We start from the raw sequence: 15,345 nt of genomic DNA, 5'->3' as shown, positions 1-15,345 counted from the left end.
AGACTTAGACAAGGGGCCGGGAACAAGTTTAGTTTTGCATAATTGGTAGATTCTAATTACCGCAGCTTGAACTTATCTTATTTTTCCACCAATGGAGAGTTTTATGGCAGTCATTTGGGGAAACCTAGAACGAAGTGATTACAGGACAGCCATGCCTCTCCCACGCCCCATTTTACTGCCCTCTCCCTAAAGACGTTCGATCAAAATTTCAAGATAGCCATTTTATTAGACATAACTAAAGTCACATAATTATGCCTCTATGGATGACAAGGCCTCACACAACCCTTGGGTAACAGTTGTAGTTTATACAGTTTGCTCATTGTTTACATACGGGATTACTGATTTATAAAGAGGAGGGGAGGCATGTTTGATTCTTGGTTTCAATAAAGGGTTAGGGTATAAGAGTATATTAGGGGAGTGTCGAGTTACATCAAAAGACACTATGTTCATGTAGCCTTTAAAAAAGGCATACCGGCAATATCCCAGAAATGGTCTGAGGTACTACTACTACGACTACTACGGCTGTTACTAAAGTTAGGGGTATTAAGGTGAAATTTTCAGGGAATGTTGAAGGAGAATATGAACCAAACAAAACACTATGTGGATGCAAGTGCAAGAGGGCGTATCAGCATTACCTTGTGAACGGCTTTGAGTATTATATTGGAACTTTCAGGTATGTTGAACTAACCAAAAAGCAATATAGGCTATACATACTGCTAATACTACTACATCTACTACTGCTACTACGACGAATAGCCCTTTTTAGGGGGCCCCTTTCTATCTTCAACAGGGCCAAGTCTACATTAAATATTCCCTCTCAATTTATTCCCATACCAGTAAAAGATATTGCTATTATACCGTCTGGCTGCATCTGAAAATTTCAAGGGATGTTGAAGGGGAAGATAAACTAAATCAAAACACTATGTGCATGCAGTAGCAAAAGGGTGTATCAGCATTACCTTATGAACAGATTTGAGTATTATGTTGGAACCTTCAGAAAGGTCGATGGGGATGTTGAACTAACCAAAAGGCACTATGTACACAGGCTACTGCTAATACTACTAGCCTACAACTACTACTACTACTACGACGACTGGCCTTTTTTGGGGCCCCTTCCTATCTTTAACAGGGACAAGTCCAGATTGGCAATTCCTGCTCAATTTATTAGCATACCAGTACAAAATATTACTATTATGCCGTTTGGCTGCATCCTCCAAATCTCTGGGAATTTCATCCATGGCCTCCACTTCACACCTCATTAATTCACATTTTAATGTTTTCTCCAATTTCTTTACATTTATCTTATATTCATATCATCTATCACTCAAACAATCCTTGTGCAGGCCCCTCCTCTTCTCTATTAAACATAAAGAATTTTCGCTAATATTCCCAGCTGGTTTATAACTTCCTTCGCTAAAATACCATCAGCGACTTCACAGACTATTTTCCTAAAATTGTCCTATCCATCTTCTACACTGTCAAATTTTAAACTCTCCAGTTTAGTGTTTAACAATTCCTGGAAAGTTTTTCTTAAGTTCTTAAACTTGGAGTCAATCGGCGTCGACGACAAAACAGAGCTTTTTTACGAATGATCTTGACAGGCATTAATGTCATGACTAAAAAACAAACAATTCCCATATTTGATATTGCCTCATATTTGTAGAATACTGAAAAACTCGAGTACATGGGTTCAGTTACACGAGGGTTCAGTTTCACGGGGGTTCAGTTACATGGGGATTCAGTTAAATGGGGTTGAGTTGCACGAGGATTCAGTTGCATGAGGGTTCAGTTGTATGGGGGCTCAGTTACACGGGGACTCAGTCCCAACAGAACTGCAGAAACCAGAGTAAAAAAAAAAACACCCTACAAAAGGTGAACTAAAATCGTAGAAATTTAAAATACCTTTGCTCTTCAATTGTCAGAAGGTGTCTAGATCAGATCTAAAAAGATTGTTAGTGACCTTTGATTCTACAAAGACCTCACACTGAACCTTTAGGACATTTATACTAGCACTACTACTACCAACAATTCACTGCAGCACCAAGCCGCCTGAGGCAAACACAGCAGCCCACGCTCCTTCTCCATCCCAATCTACTCAAAGACTCCCTCTTAACACTCTCCCAAATAGTTCAAACTGCCCTTAATTCTTTCCTTATGACTTCCTCCTAGCCCTTTCGGGTTATGACCAGCTTTTCGTTTGGCCCTTGATGGTTTGCGGAAACGGCTGATCTTTGGTAATATTTCATCTTCCATCTGTGAAACATGTCCTAGCCGTCTCAATCTTTCTGACATTATAGCCCTAGGAACCAGGATAGAACCACATTTTTCATAGAGGTTACTGTTTCAAAATTCAAATACTGTTGTTGAACATTTTTGTATTAACCTAGGCCCAAAAAATCTTTTAGTATTAACAAATATCACATTATGTACACGAAAATTGCCTATTTTTATGATTCATAATATTTAAAAAAAAATATTTTAAAAAATATAGAAGTTTCCATATTTTTTTTCTAAAGGAGAGAAACAAAACTTACTAAGAATTTTAAATATCCACATTAATATTTAAAAAAAAATCACATTAAACTTAAAATGTTCAAAAACCCCAAAACATAGGATATACCTACTGATACAGCAAATTTCGTGATTTATTTTCATTAAAAGAGTAGTCACAAAAAAAAATTTCCAGGATTAGTCAAATTGATCCCGTGGTCATAGAATATCAGAAAAGGGCTCATTAAACAAAACATAAAGGTTTAATGTCAAAAAAGAGATCACACCGCTGAAAATTGCTAATTTTCGCCATTTTATGGTGCAATGCATCAATCAAGGTTCAAAGGGGGGCCAAAATACCAACAAGCAACAAATCTGAGACAATCAGCCAACTTAGAACCATAAAAAGGCTATTTGCATAGCCTTCTAAGTTTCAAAGGTTTTATTGTTATGCAGTGGTATGAGTGTCCCAGAACATATTTGGAGTCCATGAGAAATAAGTTAAATATTTTTAAGCTTAGTTGCTTGAGGCTTCATTAGTTTATCTCATATCAAGTTGAGGGTTTGGTATGTACCTCCTAATCTTCCATTATTTGAAAGAAGACATTTAGAGCAAGTGTGCAATATGGGTATCGCAAGGTCAGAGTGGGATTGACTATATTGACTACAATGAGTGGGATTGACCCTTTCATTGTGTGATTTTTTTTACTATATCATACAATATTACATTCATATGTTGACCTGCACAGAAAGAAGAATCTGGTTGAAGCATTCCCTAATAACAAATTCGTCAAAAGGACACTGGAAAATGTCAAAACTATTACCTAAAATATAAAAACTTAATGATAAATTTGACATTCCAATCCCTCTCCCTTGCCCTTCTTCCCAAAGAATTCTTTTCGGGAATGCAGCTTTAAGGAGGGTTCTTTTATTACATTTTTTTTAGCAGATCATCTTTTTAGGGGCCAGTGTTCCGGGTGTTCATTCCAGGTTTTTGAAGCAGTGTTACAAAAACTTTAACTTCAACATTAAGAGCAATAGACCGTGGAGGATGGGGTAAAAGTCCCTTTTGAATTTAAAGTAACCTGGAATATGATACTAAAACAAAACCATAAAAATTTAAAACACGTACCCCACCTATTCGAGGGCTTCTGCCCCTCCCCTCTTTACACTAAAAATGTAAAATATTATGACTGATTTCATTCCAAATAAAGCAAAATTTAAACTTTACCATAACAAGTAAAGCCTTGGTGCCAGTTATCTCCACTATAAACAGTATAACTCATTTTTTTTTTTAAGTTTTAATGTCACTCTTTAAGTTCAATTGAAAATACTGGGATTTTTTTTTCCCATAACAATTACCTGTGGAAGACAGCTGTGCTGAGCACCAGCTACGTTTTGCTTACTTAAAATACAAGATTGTTACATTTCTTGACAGTTTTTTTTTTTTTTTAATCTCTTTTGGAGATCTAAAATCTCCAAAAATCCTAACAAAAAGTATTTGAACAGACATAAGTCATTATTGAAAGCAATAGAAACTTTTAGGTGTATTATAAAAACTGCAGTATCGTTTTGTCATAAATTTTTATTTCAATTAAACATTATTGTAAGACTAATTCAGAGTGTTTTGTTATATATATTAACTATTAAACCATCAACAGTAAATAAAAAACAAACACACAGAAAAAGCAAATTACATAAGCTCAGCCCATCACCACATGTAGCAGACATAGTTGATTTTAGCATTTGGATTGATGCGCAAAATAGTATCAGGACACTAATTATTTGAACAAACTCGGGCTCGGGTCACATGGTGCATAAGAAGCAGCTTTTAGTTGAGCAAACCTTAGACTGCAGGAAATATAATTCCCAAAAATGCCTACCAAATTCAGGATTGAACAAAGTTTGTCCCCAACAGTGAAGCATTAAGCAGCAGATCCCCGTCCTTATTGAAAAATACCCATAAACACACACCAAATATCTCCAACAACAATTTGGAACTAAACCCCCCCCCCTTAAAGAAATATTATTTGCCCATATCCCAAAAATGGTCGTTGTATGCATCCACAACCACTAGTGAAAGTTAAATTCTGTCAAGAAAGCTGCAATTTTAAGACAAAGTGACAATGAATAAAATAAGCCACCCATTCACCAGTGGTAAGAGACAACAATGTTTTAAAGGCAAAGCTTACAGAGACAGACTCTTCAGGGATTGGATCAAGTCTCCAGGATTGTTCATTCTCATTCTGAAACACAAGCTGCAATCAATTCATTTTATGGATTTGTTTTTTCAGAATATTCAAATCAACATACTGCTAGTAATTATGACAGCTAAAATACTTAATTAGTACCGTACTCAAGAGTAGTAACAATAAAGTATATACTTTACTTTTTAAGGTTATTAGAAAATACTGATCCATCAGGTAATCAGTGGTGTCAATTCACAAAAAAAAATGGGGGAAGAGAGACATCAAAATTTATTTTACATGTCTCGGGGGGGGGCAAATTTTTCAACTGAAATATAAAAAAGGGCATTTTTCAATATAAAAAATACCCCAAAAAAAGAATTTTCAAAATATAGGTAGATGTGCTAGGTTGTTCCCAAAAGAATACTCAGCAGGGCAAGGTAGACCAGGGGGATAAAAGTGAAAGTGTGATTGGACTGTTAACTCCCACTTTGAGATTCGCTTGGAAAATGGTTTTGGTAAATGTCTCAAGGTTTGAAAATAAATCTAGAGGGCATAGTCCTGCCACCCAATTATGCCACTACATGGAATAGGAGCCTTGTTGCAAGAGTTTATGTCAAAAAACAAGAATTTAAAAGCTGAAATCCAAAACTGACAATTCAAAACTTAACATAGTTGTAAAAAGAGGCTGAAGCAATTTCACCTTTTTCTTTTTAACTGTTTGTTATTTGGTTTTGTTATTTTTGATTTTATTACTGTTTGTTATTTTGGTTTTTTAACATTGTCTTATTTGGTTTGGGATGGGGGTCAGTGGTGTGACTTTGTAAGCCAAGCCAGAGTTGACCCAGCTCTAAATGGGTACCTGGAGAAATCTGGGGAAGGTAAACAGGAAGGGTGTGCAAAAGTACAGGATGGTTGGCCCCCCATTACACTTCCTGACTCAAGGGCTAAGAAATGGAAATTCGCTGGTAGGGACTGTAAAATCCAATGCTGTACTCTTTTCCTTTTTTTTAACCTTTTTAACTACTGATTCTCAGATGGCTGCCCATTGTCTGCCAAGGAAAACACGTTAGATCATTCATACAATAATCAATCTTTTCTGATTCTAGAAAGTGATTTTGATTGTATTCTTGAAAGTGAAAACAACAGAATTAAAAAAAAAAAAAAAATAACTACAAGGAAAGCCATTTTTGCAGCAAAGCTTCTGCATTACTAGTTAGGCTACTTTGCTTTAATACACAGACAAATATTAAGTGAACAAAATTTTTATTAGTAACTATAGACATGGACAACAAAAATGATACAATTCCCTAGATAAAAATCTAGATATTATCAAGCCTTACATTTGGTCTGTCTGAACATAAATCAAAATGTAAAGGTAATTTATTTATATAGGGCTTAAACAAATACAAATCTAAAAACTTATTAACCTTCTTAGCAAAAATAAATAGTATACTTCAAGTTGTGCACTTCCATAAAGAGAAAATCAGACCTTTATGGAAAATTTCTAATGAATATTGAGCTTAAACAAACCCAAATCTAAAAATTCATTAGTCTTCTCTGTAAAAAAAAAAAGGAGTATAGGCCTATTTCAAGTTGTGGACTGTACTACCATAACAGGGGCGGATCCAGGGTTTTTTTATGGGGGGGGGGCGCGAAATAGGTTGATCCGAAAAAAAAATTAGGGGGGAGGCGCAAAATAGGTTGATCCAATAAACTTGCATTATGAGCAAGTTTAACTAAGGCAAACTTGAGTTAATTAAGTAAATTACACTACTTTAGACTACGCTAGGGGGGGGGCCCCCCCCTTGCCCCCTGGATCCGCCACTGTACCATAAAGAGAGAAAACTAGACCTATATAGAACATTTCTGTGAATTTTTCAGGAATTTGACTTAGTGACAGGTGTTTGCCTAATGCATAAAAAACTGCACTGAAGTGTAATCCCTTACAATGAGTACCATGGCAATTACTAAAGCAATTTTTTTTTCTATTTAGTAGGCCTATAAATTACAAGATTTTCAGCAGTAATTGCCAAATACAATTCAAGATAAAAAAAAAAGAGGGGGGGGGATCATATCAAAAGGAAAACAAAAAGAATCAGGAGAAAAAAACACATTTTTATTATGTAAAAAAAAAGCTTCTGCTAATGTAAAGATCACTTGCTTATTACTCCTTGCTTACAGCCCTATTTGAACTTTTAAATAATTTATTCACAATTGATTCACAACCACAACTTTCTTATACTAAACATTAAAATGTTATTAAATTGTTTCTAGCATCCATAATTCTAGCATATAGCAACAATCTTTTTAGTTTTTTTTCATAAAATACCAAAATATTCAACAAAAAACTTACAGAGATTATCAAACAAAATACCATTGGCACTAGAGCAACATCAAATTTCATGTTGCATTTAGAATTAGAAGTTGCAGAAGGGAAGTTTTTTTTAACTTTTCTACAAGTTAAAAAAGTCAGAGTTTTGAAAAAGAGAAAGAATTTACTATGACTCAAAACATAAAGAATCATTGGTAAATCTGTAGTTATATTTAGAACCAGGACACGATATTGCAAACGTAAAACTAGAATTATAGAAATAAAAAGAACCACTGTTGATAAAATGATTTGTATATTTTGTGAGTTATAGCACCATTTCATGCTAATTATATTGATACAGTAAGCCTCTATATTTTCAAATAAAATACACATATTTAATTGGCATTATATTTCTAAACTAAATAACTATTTTTGTTAAGATACAAATTTAATAGCAATTACAATGACCCTCTTTAAATTTCAAAGTAGTAGAATATGTAGCAAAATGAGGATATGACTTATTTTCTTTAATCTTAGTACATCAGCAAGAAAAGTTGGACAGTTAGAATTGTAGAAGCAAATAAAAAATTCATCTACCACCAGTAAATTTTTTATCTTAATGTTTTAAGAATTTATTACCAACCATTAAAAACAAATTAAGAAAGAAAATTACATGTGTTACAATTGGCTTGAATATAGTTTTCATAGAACATTTCATTTGATATTTCTTTCAGCATTTTACCAAAAATAATAAAACTGGGTAACAAAAAAAATATTTTTTGAAAATTGTGAGTCCGAAAATGACCTTGGTTTTTCTCCATCAGGTCAAGATTTTTTGCTACAGAAATTAAAAAACAAATCTATTTTGCATAAAAAACAAACAAATTCCTGCAGATCATTCTGTTTTTTTTGTTTTTTTTTTCGATTTTTCTGTTTCTCTCAAGAAATAGCAGTCACCATATCCATTCAGCTTTTGTTTGCTCCATCAAATTTGATAAGCATAATTCATAATATTAGCAAAAGAATGAGCATTACAAGACAAAAAATTTTAAAGCTCACTGCATAAACCAGCATTTCCTTGATTCTCGTGTGTAAGCAGCTGCTGGATTGTCTCTCTTCAGCAACCAGCAGTAGTCCACCATTATCACTGCGTACCATCTTCCCTGGTACCTCTCCTCCATTTAGCAGATGTCCTGATGGAATCTTTCTCCCTTCTCGTTGCTCATCACCCCAAGATTTTCAGGAAACTTCTTTGTGTGTGAGAACAGGAAGTGAATCTTTCTACTCATCAACCACCCGAGTTTTTGGAAGGCCTCTATCATGCTGCTGACGAGTATGGCGTGGTTTGCTGCCTTCTTGTTCCCTAGAAAGTTGTTCACCACCTGTACAAACGATTTCCACATGGTGCACTCTAGCATGTTCATGGATCTTTGGAACTCTTGTGTCTTTTATGAGTTGCCATATCTGAAGGCCATCAATGATGACAGTCTTCAGCTTCTCAATGTTCAGTTGAGGAAAGCCTTGGCACTGGTATTTGAACCACCTCCCATTCTTGCCCAGAGCACACGTGAACAGTTTCAATAATCCAATTTTCATGTGTAGTGGTGGGATCATATCTTCTCTTGGTCAACAAGAGGTTCGTTTATGATGTTTCTCACCCCAGGCACAGTGATGGGCTCTGTCTCGACTGTCCCACATACATATACAGCATGGGTACTTCATGAACCCGGACTCCTGATCAAGTGGAAAGTTCACCATCTTGAAATCAATGCAGACGGTCCATTGATTTGTCAAGAACATACTCCACTGCTTCAAATTTCTCTTTGAGAGTTGTGGATTGCGCAAGAGGGATTGAGGCAAACTGGTTCCTGTTGTGGAGGAGCACACACTTCAAAGAGCGCTTATTGCTGTCAATGAAGAGTTGCTAATCCCTTGTATCACATTGATGAGCACCGAGTTTACCAAGAAGACTGGTGGCATTTCGGCAGTACACAAGGTTGTCCTCCTGGCAGAAATAGCCCATGTAGTTCTCTTGCCTTCTACAAAACAAAATGATACACACATCCTCACCAAGTAGATTTTTCTCTTTGAGCTTGGAGAAAGTCTTTGGCAAGCTGAGATGCCGAACCAGATCATTAAGCTCACATTGTGAAAAGGGCTGCGGATCATCTTGTGCTTTATAGTCCTCTTCTGTATATCCTCCCTCACTTGCACTGGTTGTCTTGTTGTTGCTGTTGAGAAGCTCTGTGACTGCTGGTACAGGAATTTCTTTGCAGTGAGCAACTGGACAGTCGAGCAACTGTAGTGAGCAACTGGATCAATACTACTGATGCCAGTAGTATTGATGCCACAGAGGTTACAATCATGGTCTAACAGCTCCATTTAAACTGTTGGAATCTCATACTTCAGGGAAGTTTTTGCACCCTTTGTCCACTGCTGGTAGTATTCAACCCACGTCTTGCACACTGTGTGCAGTGCCCAGGACTTATCCTGGTTGCCCAGCTTGAGTTCAAAATAAGCATTGCAGGCATGCTTTACAAATCCTGTGATGTTCTTTCTGTCCACTGACAGCATGTAATCTCTGCAGTGCAATTTCTGCAGTGTAAGCATCAGGATCGTTCCTGCATGATCGTCGTGCCAAAGCCATATCAATCAACGGAAAGAAATGAAAAGAAAAACAGGTTAATGCCAGGCAATGAAATTTGGAATAAATTTGATTGACTAGGGTTTAATTAAATAACCTTGCAAGACAGCCTATATAACTCTCATTCCTAAAATAAAAAAAAACCCTCTCACCTAACGATTTGCGCCCAATTTCAAAAACCCCGTGCCTTTCCAAAGTGTTTGAAGGCTTTATCTGTGAATATTTATATGGAGATATTGAAGCTAATTTAGACCCTTGGCAATTTGGTTTCAGGCCTGGATATAATATTACCCACTATCTTGTATGTCTTCTTGACGATCTGATGAAACATCTTGAGAAGGAAGAGACATATGCAGAAATCCTTCTCAGTGATATAGTAAAGGCGTTTGACAGCATCCAACACCTGATAGCTATTCACCGAGCTAAAGGAATGGGTGCTCGACAGTTTCTTGTGAGAATGGTTGCAAGCTTCCTACACAATCGAAACCAATGTGTTTCACTCACGCAGCATGAAGCATCCGAATTCCAAGAAATATGGTGCGAAGCACCCCAAGGGACAAATTTAGAACCACTGATCTTTTTGATTGTTTTTAACCCTGTCCTACCACATATACAAAGTCACTACAAGTTTGCTGACGACATGTCAAGCATATCATTCCACACCTTAGCAAGCCTAGCAGAGGAAATCACCACCTCATCAATATTTTCCCAGCTAAAGCATAATCTTGAAGATGTAATGCTTACAGTTAGTGAAACCAAGAGCCAAATTCTACGTGTTAGCTTTTTAAAATCTGCAATTCCGTCCCAAGAAGACACTGGACTTACAACTAAAGATGAAATAAAAATCTTAGGAGTAATTTTCAAAAGCAACCTGAAATGGGATCCACATATACAGTCTATCCTCCAAAAGGCTTCTCTATGTCTAAAATCCTTTGCTTGCCTAACGCGGTTCACTATCCAAATTTCCATTATGCGCAGTCTATACTGTATGTATGTCCGACGGCAAACCGAGTATGCTTGTCCCGTTTGGCACCCAGGTCTAACGGCTATCCAATCCAAAAGCTTGAAAATATTCAGAAGCGGGCGTGCCAAATAATGCTTGGGGCAAATTATACATCCTATTAGGACAGCCTGCAGAAACTGAGGCTTCAGAAACTATCTGAAAGGCACCACGATCTCACGATGCATTTCGGAAAAAAATGCCTAAGCTCTGATGTCCATTGCAAAATATTACCAGATTTCTAGGAATCACAGACCAGTCGGCCAAAAACACGTAGAGGAGCCCTCACTTCGTCGTGCCAACTCCTTTGTCCCCCACCCCAAAAGGCATCAAAAAGGTACCTATCATCGCATGTTCCATACTTCGTGACCCACTATAATGAGGAACTAGTTGAAAAGGAAATCTATAAAAAGTTGTGAAAATGGTTATTTATTTTTATATTTATTTATCTGATCTCATGTGTTATATTTTCTTGTTGTTTGGTGTCTGCTGCTAGCTATAAGCTATTATGGAAATAAAGAGTTATTATATTATAATCATATACAGCTACTTTAGAGAAATAAGTTAATGTTGTAATTTGATATATTCTTCAAGCAAAATATGATTGAGCTCAAACCCCCTGATATTAGCATATGTAAAGCTCATCAGGTTGGCATATGGCTATATCTCAATAAGCTGACCTGATAGAGCCAAATCAATGTGATATTTGGACTCAGAACACCAAAATTAGTCTAAATCGGCTGAGAAACCCCTGGCGATTTTTTGGTTGTTACCCAGTGTAATTGTTACCATTAAATGTGTCTGAGCCCCCCTCCCCTAATAATGCCTTGACATAGCCCTAGGCTATACCCAAATGTTGTTTGATGATTTTGAGGGTTTGTATTTTGTTGGTACTCAGTTCAGTACCAATGGAGAGTCACAGCTCTTTTGAAACACAACAATACCAAAAATAGCAGCACTGTTCTGAAATAGTAAGCAAATTTTATTAACAACAAAAACAACAGTTTCTTTATTTTAACTTTCACAAATAATTAAATAAGATAAACAATACTTTTGCACTGAAGAAAACCTACAAGGGTCTGTGGTCATTCAATTCTCTAATCAAAGCTGTTTCCAAATATAATAGTTACTTTGTTGACAAAAGCATGCCTCATCCCTAATCATGCCAGATTTAGCCCTGGGCTACACATAAAACTATCAAGAAAATATTATAATAATCATATTTTTGCCTTTTATGCAGTACATTTCAATTAATCAGATTTTTTCCCAATGTTATTCACATTCTTAAGTACCATGACCTATTTATCCAACTGACCTTTTTTTTCTTTTTTTTTAGTCAGATGATACTATAGACATCTTAAGAACACAAATACCCATTAAGAAAAAAAAATCAATGAATCCAATAATAGACAAAAGAGAGTATATTATCTAGGACTAATATCTGGCACCATGAGCACCTTTTTATTTTTTGTATTAGATGTTTTTGTGACCTTTTTTTTCATAGTGTGTTATTTTTCATAGATTTGTATAGCTTACTGGATTTTGGTATTAGTAAATAAATAAATTTGGGGAAGGGATTCTTTTGGTAGTGACCACTACATTTGGGCAGAATGTAGATTGGGTAATTGAATAGTATTTCTATTTTCTTAAAATTGGGTTTCCTTCTTAAGTGAAATAGTTCTAAGTGTTACCCTTGATTCTTGTCAATATTAAATAAAAAAACAAGTTTTTTTAACTAGAAGTAAGGAGTGACATTAAAACTTAAAACAAACAGAAATTATTCCATATATGAAAGGGACTGTCCCCTCCTTAACGTCTCGCTCTTTACGCTAAAGTTTGTCATTGTTTAAAAAAAATAGGGTTGTGAGAAAGTCAAACTTTAGCGTAAAGAGAGAGGCGTTGAGGAGGGGACAGTCCCTTTCATATACACAATAATTTCTGTTTGTTTTAAGTTTTAATGTCGCTCCTTACTTTCAGTTAAAAAAAACTTGTTTTTTTTATTTAATTTTTGAACGTTTTTGAATAAATGCAGGTTTTGAGCTTGGCTCACCCTACATGAATAATTAAAACAAAATTTGCATATTAATTTACTTTTATTTGGTTAAATGGCTTTCTTGAAACTTGTTTAATTTTATTTACGAACGTTTTTATTAGTAATAAATATACGTAACTTACAAATTAACTTACATAACAAACTTCTATATTCATAGATATTTGATACATATATTAGGGGGTTTGCCCCCTAGTCAATACCTTGCTCTTTAAGCAAAAGTTCGAATTTTGTTCAAATTCATTAAAAATGACTGCTTAATCACAAAGGCCTTTAATTAGAACAAATAGCTCTTATGAAATTACTAAAAAATCTTTGGCTTAAAGAGCAAGGTATTGACTAGGGGGTGAACCCGATCCTATATGTAATATTTTTTGTTCGCTTAAAGTTTTGATGTTGCTGCTGTTGCAGTTGAAAAACTTGTTTTTTTATATTTAATTTCTGATCTTTTTTTAAATAATGCAGGGAAGTCTGGCGTCCCGTTCATAGCAATGTCCCTTCCCCCATGAAAACTTCCTTCATGAAAATATCCCCCCACATAAACCCCCAAACCACCAACCTCCCCCCCCCCTACCAGGAAAAATCTCCCCTGAAAACGTCTGTATACTTTCAAATAACCAATACTATATGTTGACATTGGGTAAGTTCATAACTTTCAGCCCTCCCCCCAGGAACTTTCGGGGATTAAGTCATCCTAAAAGACAGTACTTATAATATTTTCGAACATGCTGAACAAAATGGCTATCTCAAAATTTTGATCAGGTGACTTGGGAAAACAATGAGCATGGGAGGGGGCCTAGTTACCCTCCATTTTTTTGGTCACTTAAAAAGGGCACTAGAACTTTTAATTTCTAGTCTAATGAGCCCTCTAGCGAAATTCTAGGACCATTGGGTTAATAAGATCACCTCTGGGGGAAAAAAAATAAATAAATAAACACGAATCCCTGATCTATCTTCTGGTGGAAAATGCAAAATTTCACATTTTGTAGATAGCAGCTTGAAACCTCTACATTAGGGTTCTCTGATACGTTGAATATAATGGTGTGATTTTCATTCAGGTTCTATAAATTTAGGGGGTCTTTCCCCCTTTTTTCGAAAATCAGCCACATTTTCTCAGGCACGTAACTTTTGATGGGTAGGATTAAACTTGATGAAACTTATATATTTGACATCAGCATTAAAATCTGATTCTTTTTATATATCTATTTGTATCAAAATACCGTTTTCTAGAGTTTTGGTTACCATTGAGCTGGGTCGCTCCTTACTTACAGTTTGTTACCATGAACTGTTTGATGTTGATTTAGAAAACAAACAAAATCAGCAGATTTTTGCAGATTGCCTAAGACTGAAATCTAGGTATAAAGAGAATGGGGATGCAATTCAAACAATAATAATTATTTCATTGGAAGCACTGGAAGGAAATTTGAATGTTTTTTTTAGCCCTGTAAGGGGCACAAAATGGAATTTGTTCAAGAAACAATTGAGCCTAGGCTACTATATTTTGAAAGGGATGTCTACCATACAGCTAATATAAAATAGTATAGTTTATATATAGAGAAAATAATCCTTAGCCAATCATTATATATAATTTTTTTTTTAGCTGACTAGGTGGATAAAATTAATGAAAGTTTATATACAGAAATCTTTAAATTTACCAATCATTTGACAATTAGACCTCTTCTATTTATAAATTTAGCCTGAACTAGCCAAATAGTCAGCTAATAATAGAATTATATAGGTTATACACTTTTAAATTAGCTAGTCAGCTAGTCAGCTATTAATATCCAGCTAACTATTATAAACTTTAGTTTAAAATAGCCAACTAGTAAGCTATCAATAAAGCTTCTAATACACTTGTGGAATTAGTTAACTAAGATCCCAGGTATAAATAAGCTTTAATTTAAAATAGAAAACTAGTGAACTATCAATAAAGTTTCTAGTACACAGTAGAATTAGCCAACTAGTTCACTATTAAAGTCTCAGCTATATACACATGTTTAGATTAGCCAACCAGTTGCCTATTAGATGTGGACTTAATAGACTGCAAAACAAATTTCAATCAATTGGACTTTTTAATAACACTGAAAAGTGCAAGTTTCTAGCTTTCAATAAGGCTAAGAGCAATAGCATTTCCCTTGTAAATAATTCATTCCATGCTGTGTCAGAGTTGATATACCTCAGGTTAATGATTTCTGAATCACTCCACAAAACCAGGAAATACAATGCAAAGCACACAACCACCACCATTGAATGTGCTTACGGGATTGTTGTTCAAAATTGAGGGTGATACTCCAGGAAATCACTTGCTTCCATTTATCATTCAGTGTGCCAACCTCATGTTATTTACCTTGCTGGTGCAGCTCATCTACTTGCCAAGGGTGACATAGATAAAATTAATAAGTGCTATTTTAGATATGCAAAAGTTCCTGTTGTTTATTCCTAAGTGACACCAAAATTCCTGTCTTGAAAAATTTGGAATTATGAATCCAGTCAAAGAATGGTTGAGAATCTTTGAGAAGTCTGTGATAAAAGTGATAATGAATAGACAATGTTTTTCTCCAATAATAACTTAAGTGTTTCTTTTCATTGGCATATTTGGTTGTTTTTTTTTCTTGACATTTTCCATAATAAATCTTTTAGAGTATGCACAGCATGATGAAT

General features: G+C 35.3%; 1 protein-coding gene across 1 annotated transcript in view; it reads right to left on the bottom strand.

Moving 5' to 3' along the window:
- Window positions 1-15,345, bottom strand: part of LOC148950920 (uncharacterized) — a 101,778-nt gene that overhangs the window by 82,286 nt on the left and 4,147 nt on the right. Inside the window, exon 2 of the mRNA XM_089090514.1 lies at window positions 4,683-4,736. Within this exon, the coding sequence (XP_088946640.1) occupies window positions 4,683-4,736 (54 nt within the window). The remainder of the gene's footprint in view (window positions 1-4,682; window positions 4,737-15,345) is intronic.

The sequence above is a fragment of the Artemia sp. Qi Xiang Cuo genome, chromosome 6 (genome assembly GCF_049724085.1).
Source record: "Artemia sp. Qi Xiang Cuo chromosome 6, ASM4972408v1, whole genome shotgun sequence".
Classification (NCBI taxonomy): Eukaryota; Metazoa; Arthropoda; class Branchiopoda; order Anostraca; family Artemiidae; genus Artemia; species Artemia sp. Qi Xiang Cuo.
The sequence above is the reverse complement of the archived record's forward strand: the minus strand, read 5'-3'. Positions and strand labels throughout refer to the sequence as shown.